Source organism: Ixodes scapularis, unplaced genomic scaffold, assembly GCF_016920785.2.
Source record: "Ixodes scapularis isolate PalLabHiFi unplaced genomic scaffold, ASM1692078v2 PGA_scaffold3__209_contigs__length_174095766, whole genome shotgun sequence".
In the NCBI taxonomy this organism is placed as follows: domain Eukaryota; kingdom Metazoa; phylum Arthropoda; class Arachnida; order Ixodida; family Ixodidae; genus Ixodes; species Ixodes scapularis.
The window spans coordinates 72,609,832-72,629,976 of record NW_024609868.1 but is presented as its reverse complement, the minus strand read 5'-3'; the positions used below and the strand labels follow the sequence as shown (position 1 = coordinate 72,629,976).

General features: G+C 45.9%; 1 protein-coding gene across 1 annotated transcript; it reads left to right on the top strand.

The window, feature by feature from the left end:
* The first annotated feature begins 3,172 nt into the window (after positions 1 to 3,172).
* LOC120839807 (cholesterol 7-desaturase nvd 1-like) lies at positions 3,173 to 13,844 on the top strand. Its single transcript, XM_042292774.1, has 5 exons — positions 3,173 to 3,193; positions 5,274 to 5,397; positions 9,716 to 9,901; positions 11,624 to 12,219; positions 13,680 to 13,844. Exons 1-5 carry the CDS (start codon positions 3,173 to 3,175, stop codon positions 13,842 to 13,844), a joined length of 1,092 nt encoding a protein of 363 aa, XP_042148708.1.
* Positions 13,845 to 20,145: the final 6,301 nt, after the last annotated feature.

The window sequence follows — 20,145 nt, the reverse complement described above, 5'->3', positions numbered from 1 at the left end:
ATGGCCGACAGCGTCGCGGTCGCGACGACCAACGGACCTTTATTTTTCTACGTGCGCTCCTCACGCGTCCCGACTTCAAGCAGCAAGAAAAAAACAAAAAGTACTTGAAACAGAGCACGACGAACACGAACGCTGGATCCACAAACACCGAGGAAAAGCTCCAACGGCCACGATTCCACCGAAAACGACCAAGCGAACTCGGCAGATAGGCCTAGCAGGCACTCCGACTCGGCGACCGTCTGCCCACGACCGGCGGGAATATGCCCGCGCGACCCTTGTGAACCCTTCCCGTCTTATGCTTTGATCGCTGACCTCAATTTTAGATTAATAGGTCAATCTCTTCCTCTTGTCATCTCCTTGTTTTCCGAGGCAACGATGACTCTCGCCGGTGAACAAATTGCACCATCTTCCCGAGGGGAACCATGGGGTGATGTGGAGCATCGCGGATCGTTATTAACGGTGTTAATAACGGTGTTAGTAACGTTGCTGAACTTCACGGTCCCGAACCTCAGGTTCTGCTGCTCGACGTTCACGAACCAACGCGGCTTCCCGTTCTCGAAGGTCGGGTTCCGCCGCTCGCTTCGTACGTTTACGTTGAGCTTCACGGCCCCGAACCTCAGGTTCTGCTGCTCGACGTTCTCGAATTGCCGCTGCTTCACGTTGTCGTAGTTCAGCATCCGCCGCTCGACGTTGACGAATGGACGCCGCTTCTCGTTGCCGTAGTTCAGGGTCTGCCGCTCGCTTCAAGCGTTTGCGCTCAGCGTCGCGTGCCCTTCGCTGCGCAGCTTTGTCTTCAGTGGACGTAGCGTTGCTGTTAGTTTGTGGGGTGGTGCTTACGCTTGCTTGCGCCAACACACTAACTGACGGGACTGTTGCTTCCATCACACTTAATCGGAAGAACGGAGTGAACTGGAGTCAACAGCGGGTGAACTGAACGCGCGCAGCGGGCTACCGCTGCTTATATTCACACTTGAAGGAGAGGAGACCAGAGGAGGAGAGTTGCGCATGCGCGCGCGGTGTGAGCAGAAGCGAACGCACGCGAAGTGCACGCAGCTGGTAGAGAGAGAGAGCGGAGAGAGTAACGCGCAGCTGTTGGAGAGAGGGAAGGAAGAGAGTTGCGCATGCGTAGTGTGAGTGCGGACTACGACGCCGCGGGACATAGACCCGAGCAAGAGATGCTCCGCATCTAAAAGCGGTGAATCTCCGACAGACGCAGGAAAGGTAAAGCAGACGACGTTAACTGCGCCAACCCGAAGACGCCTGTAAAGAGTGAGCAGTCTCGCCGCACACGAAAGGAGGGAAAAAGTATTTTGGAGGGAACTTGCGGACACTAACACGCTCACTCTCGGTTCTTAGCGAACAAACCTCGGCGCTTGGGACACCTCGCCAGTGAGTCCTTTGACTTACCTCCTTGATGCGCGTCTGCTAGTTGTTAGACAAAAACAACGTACCGCTCGAGTTATTTCGTCTGCCCTCTGTGAAAGGCGAAGTCGAGCTCGCTCGACTTCTGAAAGTCGCAGGAAAGGTAAGACAGACACAGACGACGTTGCGAGCAGACGACGTTGCAAAGGAGCAGACGACGCTCAGATAGGGGGTCACGATCAGTTAATCAGGGCTCGGCGTTCTGATGTCACCGCTACTTCCTTTCTCATGCGCAGAAGACGAAAAGGAGCCCACTTGCAAGGCGCATATTGGTCCGAACCAGATGGCAATATTTTAAATTATAACCGTTATTTCGCAGGTAAGGTATAAGTTATCTCATGAAATGTTTCATGGGAAAACGAGGCCGTTCTCGCCCGTTTTCGGCAAGTGGCACTATTCAGCCCCCTGTGTTAGAAAACTCCTCGAGCCGCAATTTTCATGCTGAATGTTTCAGAATGTTACTTAATCTTTGAATGAGACAACGAATAGTTCTGAAACATTGACATGCGGTTCGTCCCGCTAACACTATATTTGGCCATGCATAATCAATTTTTGCAGCAAAAAAAAAAAACAGAAATAAGATATATATATATATATATATATACATTTTGTTTCTCTTTCCTTTAAGGGGGAGGGGGTTGAGGCTTATTTTTTATTGGTAGGCTGCCATTTGGTCGCGCCGCTGGTCGACAAGAGTGTTTTTCGCAGCGTTGTGTTTGCGGGCACTGCCGGCTTGAAGGGCGGTTCACACACTTGCATGATCCGGACCGAGTGTGGCCTGCAACGGCTATCGATATTAATCCTTTTACGGGTTGCTACGGCGACGGGGTTTCGAGCCGCTTAATCGTCCCGTTGCCGTAGCAAACCGTGAAATAAGATTGACGCCCTAAGACGTTGCCGTCGCGCTCGGTCGGACTCATGCCAGTGTGTGAACCATCCTAAAGAAACGCATGGTACGGCGGGTAAAAGGCATCTTATTATCGCACCGCAGCCAAAGAAATTGCGGCATCAGACAATAAGAAGGCCGAACAACGAATCAGAAAGCAAGACAAACATGAACATATGAAGTTACGCCATGCGAGGCCTAAGCTATCAGTGACGTCTATCTGTCATGCCCACAATCAGCAATTCCTAATGTTCCGGGGTCTTTGTAAACACCTGCGAGTTTGGAAATTCCGAAGAATCGGTGCCAGGTTTGAATGGTGGTGCGGTCCGAGTTCCAAACAAGATGGATATTTTTTTGGCCGATGAGAGTGCAGGAATATGGGGAGCGATGACGCTGGATGTCTTAACGCTCTAAATTGAACACATCAAGACCAATGACTCGTGTACATTGCGAAGTAGTGTACGCGTAGGCATACTTGAGGTTTTAGATTATTTCACGTATACGCTACAATTCAGCTGATGAAAACGTCGCGAGAGTGCCCTGTTTCTTTATTCTTTTGTCAATTTGACGCATGAAGAAACGACAGTGCGTACTCTAATTGCTGCACTGGTGGCCAAATCGGGCATGATTTTAAATAGAAGATACAATCCTAAAGGTAAAGGGTATTTTTCACTGTGCATTATTCAAGGGAGATATTATATGATCCCCTGTCCAATGTACATATGAGAGCCTATACAAAACTTGGAGGACGCTTAAGCTTAGCCTTTACAAGTGGAACGCGGTAGCGTTATCTGGACCCCTTCGCATCGCCTTCCCATTTGCCCCTCATGCTCTTCCAGCCAGTGAGGGGGAAGTGAGGCGGACATGGCCTACACTCTAGAAAAAGTCTGTGCGCCTACTTTCACGCACAATACTCGGAGAGCCAATCACCGCAACTTACGGAGGCAGCTCAGCGAATGTCGATCCGAAACGTATGTTTAGACCAAAAAATGGAGTCTGAGTTGTGACATTAAGCAATGCAAAACATCGCGCTTGCATTAATTAATGTAACAACTGAGACTGCGTTTTATGGTCTAAACATATGTTTCGGCATCGTCACTCGCTGAGCTGCCTCCGTAAGTTGCGGTGAGCGGCTTTCCGATTGTTGTGCGTGAAAGTAGACGCAGACAGTATAGCGTGTCTGGCTCGCAACCAAAGAGTCGTGAGATGGAATACCGCCTAACATTTTTCACTTCAAGTTCATTTCAAACTCACTTTATAGAGTTAAATCATTTGAGACCTGTGGAGACCTTTAATTTGCATTACATATCATGCTTTTAATCACTTTAATTCTTCGCGTGACGTCACGTTTCGCGTAAGCGTTGTGGGATGTTTGAAATTCCTGCCCAAAGTCATGTGGCTGTGATGTCATGAACCTATCGAGCAATCAGGAGTTTCCCGTCACAGCGCCACCGACACCGACGGCGCCTTTTCTGCGACGCGGGCTCCTTCACGATATCGCGTTTAAATATATGGGTGGTTATAGGCTCGGTGATGCAACTTATGTTTTCACGTCCTTATCGCACACACAATATATATATATATATATATATATATATATATATATATATATATATATATATATATATTTATATATATTACTGGGGAGCGAATGCTTCCGCGGTTCACACGCGAAGACAAATTTCCCGCAGTAAAGTGCTATAAGTTCCTATTAATTTAGAAATACATATTCTGCGCTGGGAACAGCGCGGTAACGTAACTAAAAGTGTCACAAATTTATAAACATTCAGGACAACCGATATGTTTATTTATTAAAAAGGTATTTATTTATTAATACATTTTTTTAAATCAATCATTTATCACCTAGGCCTCTGATTTCCCTTAGCACGCTGTCTAGATTCCGTGCAGCGCCGAGGAAAGTGCTGCCATCGGCGCACCGCGATACCGATTTCGCCATGGTAGCAGAGACGGCTGTCTCTGCTGTTTCTAGGTGTTTCCACGGCGATAGATGGTGACAGCCCTTCTTTCAAGTTTAGAGTGTAAAACCCCAAGGGCTGCAAGCGTACGGCAGTCGCGACTACGCAAAACATTTCATAGATTTTTGTTGAGTTAAGGCCGGTTCACACACTTGCGGCCGACTTCGGCCGACTCCGAAGTAACGGGCATTGAGCTGCTTACGACCACCATCGCTGCTAATGCACTGCCTTTCCTAAGCAACCGTAAAAGGTAGCTTACGCCAGTGCGTGAACCAGCCTTAAGGTCTATTCCCTGGTGAAGTATTTGATTGATGTGAAGGGCATACGTTATCGCTTCCTTTTTTTTTGTTTTTACGTGCAGCACATGGTAGGTAACACACACTTTTCCATTTTACTCGCTCAGAAAGTAAAATTTCGCCATCCCCTCAATTCGGAACCATTGTTTGTTAAGGTAAGGTCTGACCCTTTTTATTGCTGGGGAACCAAATTTGAGGGTACCCCAGATATGCCCACGTGTGTGGTTAAGCTCTATTAGAACCACTGTAATAGGAATGCTTCTTGGCGAGGCGAAATCCTAACTATTTACGGGGTTGTACGGCGACCAACGCAAATGCTGCTACCATAGTAGCGGAAGCGATATAAGAGATGGTATTACGTGGGAATGTTATGGTACCTGAATGGATAAGAGGGTCACGGCGTCTCTTTCAGATGCACAGCCTCCGGCACGAGCTTGTTGTCTCCCCGCTTTGGCTGCGGGCGCACCCATGGTGCTTGAGAGACGCTGAAGCGTTACCGAAAGAAGCAGCTCACGCTGGAGACGGGACAAACGAAGGCCATCCCTGACGTTTTAATTCTGTCCGTAAATATAGTAACCTGCATCTGTTTTTTGTTTTTTTTTTGGTTCTGGCATGAATATTTATTTTATGCTCATCCCTTTTCTCGAATATTAAAAAAGATACCTACATTTTTTCTTTTCTTTTTTCGCCCAGTTGGAGACACCTCGAATAAGGTTTCCGAGACCAGACCTACCTCCTGTATTCCCGAACGGCTGGATCCCAGTTCTCGAATCAGAGGCTCTCGGAATTGAAGCGGTGAAGCGCTTGGATGTCCTTGGTAGGTGCATTTGTATAAGATAATCTTTGAGCGTTACTGTCTCTGGGTTGTAGCCAGATAACTTCTTCTACCTTATAATAGCACTTAGCAATTTTGTTGGAATCGCGAGACCAAGAATAGAACTTATCTTCACTTGTCTGGACAAAATATGCGGTGAAGTCGTACTTGCCGGCACTTTAACAGATAGCTGCTTCAATGTGAACGCTGCAACGGAAGCTCCATTTTGTTCTTAACAAAAGATGCGTTATCTCTCAGCAGTTTTCATTAACGCGAATTTCTGTAGCGGAAGGTCTTCGCACCAAAGACTGCCAGTACAAAAAAAAAAAAAAAAAATAAAAAAAAAAAAAAGGACCGGACAATCCGTTGCCGGTCTGCCAGCAGCGCAAGAGGGAAGAACGAGTTTGGAATGCAGTGAGTGCACTCGCAGGTACGGTGAGAGGGTGTCCGGGGGGCGAAGGGAACAAGCACGTCTCCGGAAAAAACGAACTGGGCGACGCAAACTAGAGGAGTCAGCGCTGGAAGACGAGAGCGCAAGAGAGAGGAACATATTGCTTCCAGTCCCGTTCGAGCGCTAGTTTTTTTTGCAGTGCTTTCTCTCAGACGGCTTAAACTTGAAACACCCTGAGCGAAAATCGCGTCGCATCGCGCCGCTAACGTGGCTCACGCTTTCACGGGACGGCACAGCATTGGCGGTTCCTATGGTTACGCCCAGGGAAGGGCAGTATTTCAAATACAAGTATTTGAAATACGTATTTCAAATACTGTGTGTATTTTGCATTTGTATTTAATTACTAATTGGGTAATGTATTTGACGTGTGTATTTAAATACTAAAACGTGGGTGTTTCAAATACAATTGTAATTAGATACAATTTTGTTGGCGAAAATACATCCCTCAAATTTATTGTCACTGTCCAGAGCAGGAAGAAAACGTTCTGCACCGAATGCAGTGTCTCTCAATCAAGCACAAGCGTTTAGTGACTTTGTGATTACGGTGCTAGTCCAGGGCAAGAATAGTGACGAAATCGACATTCACAGGCAGACCGGCTAAATAAGTGCCTGTGACAACTTGTGAAGCTTTCCAGCCTGATTTCCATCCATATTTTTGCCTGGAACATTCTAAATACGCGGGTCGTCCAGATTTTCGTAACTGGTGTGAGTTGCAACAATAAAAAAGTCTCTAGCTAGTGCTGCGCGTCTTGTTCGTCTCGGTTCTTTGTTGGTCTATACCAAAATGTAATCGACAAAAAAAGCTGCTTGAAGCTCTGTACTTTTTTCACCTATTACGTCCAAGCTGATTACATTTTTTTGTGATTATATTTCTATTACGTTACTGGAGCCTCGCACACTAACTCCCGAGTGTGCGATGCAAAATTAAAATGATATACAGAGAAACCCGTTGCAGGTGCCCTGAAATCGCTGACGCAAATTTGGAGGAATGTATTTGGAAAAGTATTTGGAGGAGACCAAATACATTTGTTTGTATCTGTATCTTGTACTTAAATGCTTTTTTGGAAATGTAATTAGATTTGTAATTAAATACATTTTTGACGAAGTAGTTTGTATTTGTATTTCGATACATATTTGCATGTATTTTGCCCATCCCTGGTTACGCCGCTTGGCGACTCGACACGACGCGGTGCTTTCTCACATGTGTTTCACGCTTCACGCGCAACGAAGTTTGCGCCATCGAGGAAAACAATACGTACCAAGTTTATGGGCGCATCATCTGTGCATTAGATGTTATTTTTATTGGTTTTTGTTTCCATTTATTTTCGGGCTGTTCAACCCTAAGCAATACTTTTTTTTCCTTATTTTGTTGTTACATTTCTCTATTACTGGTGTGCATTTACTACATTTCTTCCTACTTTTACATAACCTCTTGTGCAGTAATACGTACTTGCCCCTCCTACCTCAGCCTCCAAGAGAAGGTGACCGGTAGATATAAATAAATAAATACGATACAAGCACAGCAACGCACAATACATTTTCTGCTACTACTGCCCTTGTCGTGACAGTAAGAGTGGGCAGTGAATTATTAAGTGAGCGTTTGCCTAATGCTTAAAACGAAATTTAGCTTCCCTCTTCGTTTTTCTTAGGAGTTTTAAGAAATAAAATTTATATCTAAGTTGAAGAATTAGAATGTTTAACGGATGAAAGAACTTAGTGTATGCAGTAAGAAATTCGTAATATACTTTTTATTATAAGAAAACCAAAAAGCGTTCCACACTACGATATAAAGAAAGCACATTAAACACAGTATTTCAAGTACTGTCGTGAGCAAAAGTCAAGACAACACGGGAGCGCCGACCGAATTGCATCGCCGCGCTCCCTGACGGCGCGGCGCCTGGTGCCGAGATCCGCGCAATTCGCACGCGCGTCCTTTCTTATCTGCTTGCCCACTCGTACGCTGGCTTCAACGCGATGCGCTCCTGAGCGATTAAATGGGCGCTAGGTGCCAACCCCGGGAACCAAGATTCTGAGAGCCTCGCTCACCGCTGTGGACGAGCTCGCGTGCTCCGCGACACGCGCCGTTCGCGCATATCTTTCCTGCGACTCGGCGACGCGTTAAAAACTGTCCCTTCCCTCTATTCGTTATTTTTAAGCTTCCCATCCTAAATTTGCCCCGGCTACAATGCAAACAGCTGCTGCTCAATTTATTATGCATGCGCTGTAAAGGGTCAAGAAGTCAAGACGGCTGCTGTCTGCTGCAGCATGACAGAAGCCCAGTTCACACAGCGCGTTCTGTCAGCGCCCTACTGGAGGACCGTGCAGTCCGCACGCTGCAGTGGCCACCGGTCGGGCCGGACCTGAACCTCATCGAGAACCTGTGGGCGTGAATGGAATGCCACCTTGCGGCACAAAGCCTTGGAAGCGCTACGTCAGAGACGCTCTGGGACGTTGTCAAAGAGGAATAGGAGGCGCTTCCTGCACAGCCAGAGTTGGTGGCCTCACTTTATGATTTTATGCCACGCCGTGTGGCAAACTGATTCAGGCTAACGGAAACATGACAAAGTATTAGCCACCCAAACTGAACCAGCGCTTCTTCTTCCTTCCGATTTGTTTCTTGTTTTTTCTTAGGAGGGGGGTTGAATAAATATTTCTTTCTTATTTGGCGTTTTCTTTTTGCTCGTCATTCACCACTTCACCGCTCGTGCATGATCACTCGGAAGGAAGCCCAAGGCTGCCTCGAGTACGCAAATACAAGTTCTACAATTCATTGCGGCTGCATCAACATAAGCGACAGTTTTTAACGCGTCGCCGAGTCGTGGGAAAGATATGCGCGAACGGCGCGTGCCGCGGAGCACGCGAGCTCGTCCACAGCGGTGAGCGAGGCTCTCGGAATCTTGGTTCCCGGGGCGGCACCTAGCGCCCATTTAATCGCTCAGAAGCGCATCGTGTTGAAGCGAGCGAACGAGTGGGCCAGCAGATAAGAAAGGACGCGCGTGCGCATTGCGCGGGTCTCGGCACCAGGTGCCGCGCCGTCAGGGAGCGCGGCGATGCAATTTGGTTTAGAGTGCCTTCATACACACGCGCGCTTTTGCTTGAGTGGTGACATCTCAGCCATTTTTCCGCCCAATCGTTTTTTTATGCATTTTGAAGTGCGCGCAATCTGGTGTCATTCAGCTCGAGCGCGTAGCTTTGGCTAATGCATAGACGCCATTTTACCGCCCAAGTCACGCACCGAGTGAGCGAGAGCGTAACGCGCTGGCACATTCAGCGCAGCAATGGATGTCTTCACCCTGAGACAGACAGACATGTAGGCACCCTAATTTGGTTTAAAGCCCCTCGATGTGTTTGCGCTTGTCTTGCAAGTAGCGTCAAATGCGCGAGTGCACGACGCCCATGTCTCGAGCGGTCCTTGGAAGCAAATGGCGGTGCAGCACTGAAATGAGCGAGCCTTGGAAGCGAATGGCGGCGGAGCACCCGCTCATGGCACGTGTCTCGCGCGCTTCCACAACAATGGTTGGCGGTACTTGTAAAAAAACGCTTTTATCAAGGGGCTTTAATTTGGTTGGCGCTCACGTGTTGTTCACACTTTTCCTCACGGCAGTACCTCATCTGTGTAGTGCAACCATGCCATCAAGATATTTCAGCAGTCATTTTCAATAAACTATTCAAGATAAAATCGAAATAAGTAAAGGAAAAATTTAATCAGCTTCAATTGAGCTGAGCGAAGTTCAGAAAATCGAAAAGGCTCATGATGCTCTCGCGATCACGATGCTCTCGCGATCTACAGATCTGATACTTCAGTTTCCTGGAGCAGCCAAAAAGGCCCTGACACACTGTGATAGCATCATAAGGAAATTCTTTGTGCAGGTTTAGAATTGGTTGCGTTTCGCACCAAGGACGGCGTGGCACACGTTACGGACGCTCACTGTCCCCATCTCGGAGCACATCTGGGAGTCTTGGGACGAGTGGTCGGCGACTGCATCGAATGCCCTTTCCACGGTTGGAGATTCAATGGTGACGGGGCATGCGTACACGTGCCATACGACGCCAAAGGTAAGCTTACAATCCACATTTGATAACTATGTGATCAACACTGCTCTAACCATTTGCACCAAATGGGGTTTTACACGCAGATCACGTCATTTAAGGTAAGGGTTTTTAAAGCTTCTGAAATCCCAGAAAAGCACAGCATGCATAAAGTGAATATTATGCATTATTTATATCACTAAACCATCTGAGAAAACCAGGTGAAAACGGAAGTGCAATGGAAACCATACTTCGTCTCATCCAAAGTTACTAGAACACTCAGTTGGGAAACTCGCCGTCGAAACTTGGGCCGCTGGCGTTCACCGAGACCGAGCTAAATACGACAACAGCGCCACTCTTTATCATTCGTCTGTACTGTGGTCACCTTGAACTTTTACATAGCATATTTTTGCGTAAAAACAAAGGGAAAAGGCTCTTTTTGTATGAAATTTATTGGAGTTTAGTACAAATTGATAGGCGCGTGATGTTTTAAAATTTTTAGTTTGCAGAGTTTTGCGGCACAATTAATATTATTTTTATACAACCTTGCCTCACCGGTACTTTCAGGTAGGGCGTCCCGACCTAGGTGCATTTTAACTTCGGTAGTAAGTTGCGGCTCGCCCGCTGGGGAGGCGGGTGTGGCACCCCTGTAACCTCTTCCTCTGTATCTGTTTCGGCGCCAAAATGTCGATTAAAGCCAAAATGGAAGTAACGTGCAGTTCCTCGAGTGGCCGCTGCGGGAGAAATGGCGGCGTTGTGTTCGCCGTTAGCTCGGTTCTGGCGGACAGATTGGGACCACTTTTTCAGAGCAGTCTCTATGGCAGTTTCCCAACTGAGTGGTTCTAGTAACGTTGGTCTCATCCTACTACGTAATAAAGGCTGAAGCCACGGGCCGCCAGGTCCAATCACGTTCCACGCTGAAGTAGGACATGTTTAATACTGATTAGGGGTGAACGAATGATGCTCCGAATGTGAAAGTGCTGCATCATTTGCACAGCTTTGACACTGCAAAGAGCCTGTATGTCGTGGCTTCCTTTGCAACATAAAATTGATCAATCACTGAGTGCTTTTCGATTGGAACCACTGTCCGCCCATCCCATTTATTGATCCGAGATGCGGGCACCGATGCGTGCATCGAAGCGGATTACCGTGCAATTCCTAAGTGGCACGTAATTGGATATGAAGCTTCGTAGCTTTTTTCTTTGGTCCATCGTAGGGCGAGACGAAGTATAGAGGCACAAATTAAAAACAAACAATGCATCGTTTTCTTTTTATCTTAGTTACTTGGAAAAGAAAAGTTAAATGGTTGTCTTACTGAAATTAAATACTTATTGCGAGTCATCATTGAGCATACACTGCTTAAACCGGAATAAAACTGCTAAATAAAACAGGTCCTGCGAGTCGGGAACCAAAAGAAAATCAAATCATTATTATATTTTAAATGCTCCAGTAAATTACGAAACAAAAAACTAAATATATATTAAATCCACTTTATTTAATATTTTCTTATAAAATATTGTTCCTCTTCGGTGTTAAGATAAATCTGATTCGTGAGGATGAACGTAATCTCGATTACGTTACATAAAACGAATATTCCACTCAAATTCACAGGCACAAAATTAAATTAGGCATTCACAAAAAAAAATAATGCCTTTTTTTCTGAAGGATACATACAACATGAATGATTTTGTTATTAGTAAGGATTGAAGCTTTACGCCCGTGTATCGGTGCTGCATTTTTTCATTGCAGTTCCAGAATTCGCTCACATCAAGAAATGGGAAACGGACGAAGTGATGGGACTTCTGTGTGTGTGGTACCACGCTGAAGGCGAAAAGCCGTCGTGGAAAATTGAAGATGTGCCTGAGATCAGCAGCGGCGGCTGGAAACTGTTCAAGCGCTACGAAGAGATCGTCACAGGTCACATTCGAGACCTCGCTGAAAACGGATCGGACATGGTGCACTTTAAGTATTTCCATGGACCAAACTTCTTTGTAACTGCAGAAGAGTTCTCGCAGAATGGCGGGGTTACCACTTGGGGGCGTTTCCTGACGCACATCTGGAAGGCCAATTGGCACACGGAGGGTCACAAATGCATCGTGGACATGGACGCGGACATGAAAGTGTTTGGGAAGACCCCAAGTTTTCTCTACAACCGCTCGTACCTCAAACTCCAGGGACCAGCGCTGCTGGTTGTCCGCACCGATTGCAAATTTGGAAAGCAGATCACAGTCACTTCAATCACTCCGGAAGGGCCGCTTCAAATACGGCTTATTCATAGGATGCACTGCGATCAGAGCACTTCATTCCTTTTTCGTCTGCTGAGCAGCAGAGCTTATCAACTTTCGGTAAGTTTGTTTTTAAGATTCCTGGGTTTGAATAAACACCTGTTCACATGAACAGCGCAGAGCCAGCCAAGAGCTATTAGTCAGCGCTGAAAATAACGCTGACCTCGCTGAGGCAACGCTTACTTGTCGCCATATTAGTAATACAACGCACACTCAGCGCTGCATCAGTGGAAGGTTACGTTGAGAATAACCTAACGTCAGCGCTTTTTCTTCTGTCGGTTTAGGCTGCGATGCATGTTTTTCTTTTACAGGCGACTCCTCTTTTTCAATACCATGCTTCTGAATTGTGACGCTATACAGATTTTCGTTTTACGTGCTGTTTATCGCTCTAAGCTTAAAGTTTAAAGAACAGATAGAGTGCAGGTGAGCCGGTGGAGGAACGACGTATCTCTTACGGAGAAAATTAAAAACACGTCAAGCGAGAGCGCGGATGAAGTGCTATCTCTCCCGAGATACCGACTGTTTTTCCATAAAGGGCTGCATTTATCGATGTCTGTGATTACGTGGAACAGGAGGCGACTTAGCGTCAGGACGATGGCTTAATTACTGGTTGAATGGGTAGGCAGCTTCTATCACACAAGAGTCACTGTTTCGCTTGGGAGAAGAGCGTGTTGGTTCAAGTCACGGATGAAGAAAAAATAAAACAATTAAAACAGGGACAACACAACCACATTTTTCAACTAGCAACAGACGAACCACATCTTTCAACTAGCAACAGACGAGTCTGTTGCTATAGTTGAAAGATGTGGTTGTGTTGTCCTTGTTTTAATTGTTTTATTCTTTCTTCATCCATGGTCACTGTTTCGATGCGCGCGTGCACTGCGTGCGTGCGTGCGTGCGTGCGTGCGTGCGTGCGTGCGCGTGCGCGTGTGTGCGTGTGTGCGTGTGTGCGCGCGCGTGTGTGTGTGTGTGTGTGTGTGTGTGTGTGTGTGTGTGTGTGTGTGTGTGTGTGTGTGTGTGTGTGTGTGTGTGTGTGTGTCAAACATAAAACATCATGTCTACCTTGGATAAACTTCAACTATTATTAACAAAAGGAAAAACGCAGGGCGGGGCGCATTTTATTCAACCTACTTGGGTTCCGATATTCTCTTTGCTGTTCTTATGGGATATGACGCCAGAATCCTATAGGTTAGTTGCGGTGTGATAATAAGGATGTCAGGACTCAGAATTCAGCCCGTTTCTTACGTTTTCAGTATCTACATCAGATCAGCCGTAAATACGGCCTGTTCTGCAACAAGCGGGCCAGCTTTAAAGAATGAATAGTTTTTTGTATTTATAATACTTCCCCACAAAATAAATGAAAACAATCATTTTGTCACCGAAACCGAGTACCCCGTCGCGGCTTTCCGCGAATATAGATCAATGCCAACTTAAAATCGGCAAATATATGAAATTGCTTTTTGAAAAACAAAACAAAAGCGTTCTAGACGTTTTTCTTTTTTTTTTTTTTTAATATTTAGTTCCAGAGAGACATGCTCGTGTGGAACAACAAGACCATCTGGAAGAATCCACCCCTGCAGAAAGAAGACCGAACCATAGCCGACTTCCGAAGGTGGTACCAGCAGTTTTACACCAAGAACAGCCCTACGTGGCAAGACGTCAGAGATCGCTCCCTGCAGTGGTGAAGACATCTCGGAGAAAAGGAAAATAATATACTTGGTTGAAGATTATCATATGTAACAAAAATAAAAAATAAAAAGATATTTACACGCGTGAACAATTTCTTGTCTAGTTGCCTTTTTGTCTGGGATTTAAACTTTTTACTGTTCTGCGAAAATATGTGTGCATAAGCGCCATAATTGAAGAAACATTACATCTATGCAGAAACTTAGCCTTTTTTCGATTCCGCCTGAACACCCACGAGTAAAAAGGAAAACGTACAGTCTTTTTCATAAGTTTAGAGCCCATCGCGCCGCGCGGCCGGAGTGGAAAGGCCCCCGTGCAGCGGCGCTCTTACCGTCGGCGCTCGCTGGCTGCGAGATTTTTTTTGCAGCGAGGGGGAACTTCGCTCTCGCTATTTTACGCCACTTTGGCGAGCGCGACGCGAGTGCCCGAAGTTCTTCTTCGCTCTCAAAAACCTCGAAGCCAGCGGGCGCCGACGATAAAAGCGCCGCTGCGTGGAGTCGAGCCCGCTCCGACCACGCGCGCAGTGGGCTCTGGACTTTTGAAAAAAATAAGTTTATTTACTACATGCGCATTAGCTCACAAAGTAAGACCAGCTGAGTTTGAATTACTTTTATTCACAACATGCAGAAGTACGAGCCATTTCTGTCAACAAGTTACCCATCTACTCAAATCATACTTAGCTGTTATACTTATAAAACAGACGAATTTTGATGTTGGCATTGCACATTTTACCTCGTTTCTTGGCAGTACAGAAGTATAGTTTTTTTTTTGTCTTGCAAATATATGTAACGGGTAGAGGGCGGTAAGAAGTTTAGCGGTAAAATCGATACAAATATGGGTTATTTTTCAGTGTTGAAAAGTATCTTAAGTATCTTTTGAACGAATTAAAACGATCGCTTCCAAAAGAGTGCATTTTATACATTATAGAACATTGAAGATAATGATCGCAGCCATCTTTTTTATATCTATAGTCGGTGACAAATCAAGAAGGAAGTAGAAGCTCCTTTCACCTCTTTCCACTTTAGCAGAGCGAACGTTGGAGAGGAGGCGACACCCCCTCCAGCTTTCTCTCTGCTAAAGTGGAAAGATATAGGAGGAGCTTCCACTTCGTTCTTAAAACCTGCCACCGACTGCGCAGTTTCTATAATTATCCCATATCTTTTTTATGCAGAAGCGTGGAACAGATTGTAACAAACAATCTGAGATGAAATTTTCAGGTCTCTTACGTTGTCTTGAAAAATAAGCAATGAGGCACAATAACGTCAAGTCTCCTTCATACAGCGTCACATTGAAAGGATATAAAACTTTCCTACCATAGGTTCTTGACTGTGAAGACTTCATTACGGCATCTAACGTTAATATAATTAGGAGTTAAAAATGTTTTTTTTTTTTTTTTTTTTTTTTATCAAATAACAACTGTCGACGAACGAGCTCTGTCACAGAACTTTGAAGATACACCTATAGAAGTTCGATTCAAGATTTACAGTGTAAACGTCTTTTTTTTCTTCCAATTATCAAACAAAACATCGAACGTTCACAACAATATTTGCCACATGTCTTCCCCGCGTTATTTATTATAGGGCAGAAAATGTGACGGCTTATTGTGTGCAAGAGTGTAAAATAAACTTTATTAAATATAATTTATACCAATAATTCTTTATGTTAGCATAACGGATTATGCCTTATTTGCAGGGAGTTTTCAAGTTTCTATTGGTGGATGGCTCTTTCGTTGGTATTCAGATATTACCATCGGAAGCCGTACATTATGCACGTTTACGATGCGTGTACGGTTGGTATGCTTCGTTTCAGCGTATCAGGGTTAACGGCGAAGGCTATGCGCCGAAGTACTGAGGAAGAGGATGAAACGAGACCACGCGGGGACGTCAATACGCTGAGCTCCGATTGCAATGGTTAAACCATTGCAATGGACCTAAAGCTAACTGTCTTTGACTCCACTGGACTTGACGATCGCGTTCGAATGAGAAAGCCAAACGCCAGACGCCGGCGTTCGGCTTTCTAACGCGTTCAATGAGTGCACTGGAGACAAGGACTGCTTTTGTCTACGCTGCACATGTCGAACGCCTTCGAATGCGAAAGGTGTACCCACTAATCATTCTGACCAAAGCTCGGCGTTCTGAAAACCACGTGCGCTATCGTATCCTCCTATCCCTCAGTTTCTCTTCTCATTGCTCCAGTCATCCAGTCACACAGTCACAGCGAAGAACATCACTAAAAGATTTAAATGCCAAAACCATCCGCAAAGCAGCAGGAGCCTAGCAAAACAACGCGCAAACCAGGTAAAAAAAAAGCTACAATATATATATATATATATATATACAACACGGGCACTTCACACCATCGTACGTGGTCTCCGAGGAGGATATGAACGAATATGTGCAGATGAATGAACCGTACTTTATCCAATAAATCAAAGAATCAAAGTTTTCAGGAACCCGCCGAAAGCCGAAAATTGGCGGAGCCAGGATCCTGGCTCCGCCAATTTTTGGCTTTCGGCGGGTTCCTGAAAACTTTGATTCTTTGATTCATTGGATAAAGTACGGTTCATTCATCTGCACATATTCGTTTATATATATATATATATATATATATATATACCTTTTTTCTATTTTTGTTTACATTTTGGTGGCGCAAGCTACCGCCGATCCATCCAAACACAATGGCGCTGGCGTGCAGTTTCGGGTTTGGTTTCGCTGTGCCGCCATGTTGATTTTAGTAGAGCCCCCCCTACAGATAGCAGGGGATTCAAATGGCCGCTGCGGACTCCCAGAGTTTTCCAATTCGCGTTCCGTGGGCGGTATAGGAAGTTGCACTCCTCTGGTGCCACTACGAAAAGCGACCCACACTTTCTGGTACATTGCAATTCTATATATGACGATTTCATCAATAATACAGTTGGCAATTATTTATTATCAAAAATTCATTTTGTGACACTAAGAAAAATAACAAACGTACCATGAACCGTTTTGAACGGTTACCGTTATATTTTTTCAGTTCAGTTCCGGTTCAGTTCCAAGATGGCGGCGAAGATTTCGGTTTGGTTCAGTTCCGGTTCGGCTAAAAATAACGGATCGGTTCCGATTTCTGGTTCGGATCGGTTCCAGCTTGACACTTTGGTTTGAGGCCCGGACGCCAATCGCATGCCAAAAACCAGGACACGTGGCGGCCGGATGTCATGTTCCAAAGGTGTCCCCAGCCCAGTTCATTCATGAGAAGGACGAGGACCGGTTAAGCCACTACTTTCACGATATTCTGGTGAACAGGAAATAATGCAAGGGTTTTAGGTGACATGGGCGCGACGTACGACGTCGTGCACTCATCCTTTGTGAACGGGACTGATTTTACAGCCGGCAACGTGTTTGAGAGGCAGGCCCAAGAAAGAAACACGATCAGTCTTCTTGTCGCTAAGGTAGTCATAAAAGGCTCGTTCGCTGAGGTAGAAACAAATGCTCTTTCTTTTTTTCGGAAAACATTTTCGGAAAACGTTCTACCAGGGTGCCCGCACCTCTCGTCCAATCGAACAGCAAAAAAAATATTGAAGTCAGGAATAACTCGTGATGTGAACCATGTAATGGTCGTAACGAAATCAATGTCCCAGAAAGCTAGTCACTGTGAGACTGGTGAGTCGACTATACTTTAACTGGACACCCGTCCGATAAATGAGTTGTAGCTGTTAAAATGGAGGTTCGGGCGAGTAGGTTGTTCAGGACTGACAGGGAAACAACGCATCCTCAAAAGAAGCACTCTAAAGTTTTCATGCACACAAATGAAAGAGCCACTTACACAGCGCTGACTGACAACTCTAGGTTATATCTACAAATTTCGTTTTCGTGTTTCTTTGTGGACTAGGGTTTCTATGGCAAATTGCCATTTTCTTCTTCCTTCTTCTTCCTGTGTTTTTGTAATAAGAAGTGTAAGGGGCTCTTTCTTTTGTGTGCTTGAAAACTTTAGAGTGCTTGTTTTGAGGACAAAGGCGAGTATCTTGAGCGGGAATTATTGGGCAGTTTGTTTTAAGGACGCCAAACCGTTCGGTCGGAGTTGTGACGTCTTCGAGCGGGCAGGTCGATCAAACGAAAAACGCGAGGCACCCATAACAACGGTTCCAATCATTACTGAGCCTTTCCGCGGTGTTGTAATTGACGTAGTCGGACCCCTGCTCGTTACCAAAAAGGGATTTTAAAAGTACCTGCTGACTCTGAAATGTCCAGCCCCTAAATTTTCCCAAAACGGTGCCCTTGCGTGAACATACATCTGCAGAAGTTGGGGTTCCACCTCTGTCTATCTTCTTGCGGCTTGTATTCCCCGTCAAAATGCAGTCTGATCTTGGCAGCGTCTTCACAAGCGCTTTAACTACCACTTATTTTCGAAGGTGTGACATCAAAATCTACCACAGTACCGTCCACCATCCGCAAAGCAACAGCGCAGAGAAGGCCCACTGCGTAATGAAGCGCATTTTTCGAGCTCTCTGTTATGAGAAACAAAAGGATCGGGACGCGGCGTTGTTTGCCATGCTCATTACTCTGCGATCGGTGGCGCACGAGTCAACAGGCTTTAGCCCAGCTGAGCTTGCCCACGTGCGTGCATTGCGCACCCCGCTTACCCTTCTTCGTGAGAACTGGGAAGATCAGAAAAATGACCCGACCGCGGTAAAGTGCGGGTGTAGCTCTTTACAACGCATATACGACACGCAGCTTCTTGTGGAAGCCAACGCGCTGGAAACACAAACGAAAGCAAAACTACTCTATGACAAAAACGGTAACCGGCGCTGCTCCCGGGAAGGGCGGAAAGTACTGCTGTTGCGAACATCAAGAGGAAACAATTTAGAAGTGCAGTGGGAACGTCCCGGAACGGAGCCACGAAAGTTGTTGGACACGAACTATGGCATCAAGATGCCTGGTCGTAGGAAGGAAGCGCGGATGTAGCAATCAAACTTAATTTAACGTACAAAGAGGTTACGTAGTGGGTTTCTTGTCAAACGAATCTGACGATATTAGGCAGTCTTCCAGAAGTCCCACGGGACTTGACTTTGATGCCACCAGAAGCGAAATGCAAATTTGTGTGCTTGGATTTATACTACTGTGATCACGGAGTACTTGCGATCAAATAGTTCCCTCGTCTTGAAACGAAAGCAAAGGCTCGAACGTTCTTTAGATTATTTGGATACTACCATCACTTCATCATGGAGGTTGCTGAGATGACATGTCCGCCTACGGACGCTCAGAAAAAAAAAAACGCCTAGTCGCGTTAACTGGGAGGATACTAATAAAAAGTCTTCAGATAGAATTAAGACCGCTCTGGTGACGAAGCCGGTTTTGATAAGCGCAGACCCTTTGAAACCGTTGCTCGTGCCGTGCGACGCCGGGGAAAAAGGCCAGGCACGGACGGGAAAGAGGAGCCGATCCTGAATGTGAACAGGAAACTGCTCGAGTACAAGCGTATAGATCCTTTGAAAAGAAGTGCGCTTGCCTGGTGTGGGCTGTTGAGAAACTCTATTGTTATCTGTCAGTGTCGCCTTTTGTTTTTATTATAGATCACCGACACCTCCCGTGGTTCAAACATATGTCGCTCAAAAATGTACAAAGTCTTCTGTGAAGCCTAAGATTGCAACTATATACATTTACGTTCAAACACAAAAAAAGATTCCTGCACGCCAATGCGGATTGCTTGCGCAAACCTTGGATCTCTGTCAAGATGTAAAACGGTGATGACGAAGTGACATTTTTTTATTATACTTAAAGAAGACATTTCTGCCAGAACCCGACGCGAGTCCCTTTTGATAGCCTTCCCTACTTGTACTGGTCATTTTATTGAAACACTCGGTGTGCCGGAGTGCAGGCATGGCTTTGCTTAGCCGTTGCTTGTGGTGTTTTTGGCGGGTCTCCAGCCTCACCTCTGCCCAGGATTTGTGGCATCAGGTGGTCCACCAGTAAAACGTTGCCTTGGCCTCGCAAGGAGAAAAGGCGCTCGAACAAGAATGAAGCCACACCCCGAACGCCGCGTGGGGTTTTCAAACGGTCTGCGTTCCGAAAACCTGGAACAGCTGATCAATACTTTTGGGAAGCTGATCAACGAACATCAGCGACGACCTCAGGATGTCAGGCCAAAGTCTTCAACAGGCTGCCCTGTCTACACGGAACACTGTTCGACCCCCTTGAAGACGCGGGGGTTCTCATTTGTCTATAGACTGGACAACGGACTCGTTTGTTTTCAGGGTCACCATCCCCTCTCTGTGTCCGAGGGAGTTGAGCGTTGACATGCATTTATAACAGTGTTTTACGGAGC

Coding starts and splice junctions, on each gene's coding strand:
- LOC120839807 (XM_042292774.1), top strand. CDS start 3,173: ATGGCCTACACTCTAGAAAAA. Junction 5,398..9,715: donor GAAGCGCTTGGATGTCCTTG/GTAGGTGCATTT, acceptor TTCTTTGTGCAG/GTTTAGAATTGGTTGCGTTT. Junction 9,902..11,623: donor CGTGCCATACGACGCCAAAG/GTAAGCTTACAA, acceptor TTTTCATTGCAG/TTCCAGAATTCGCTCACATC.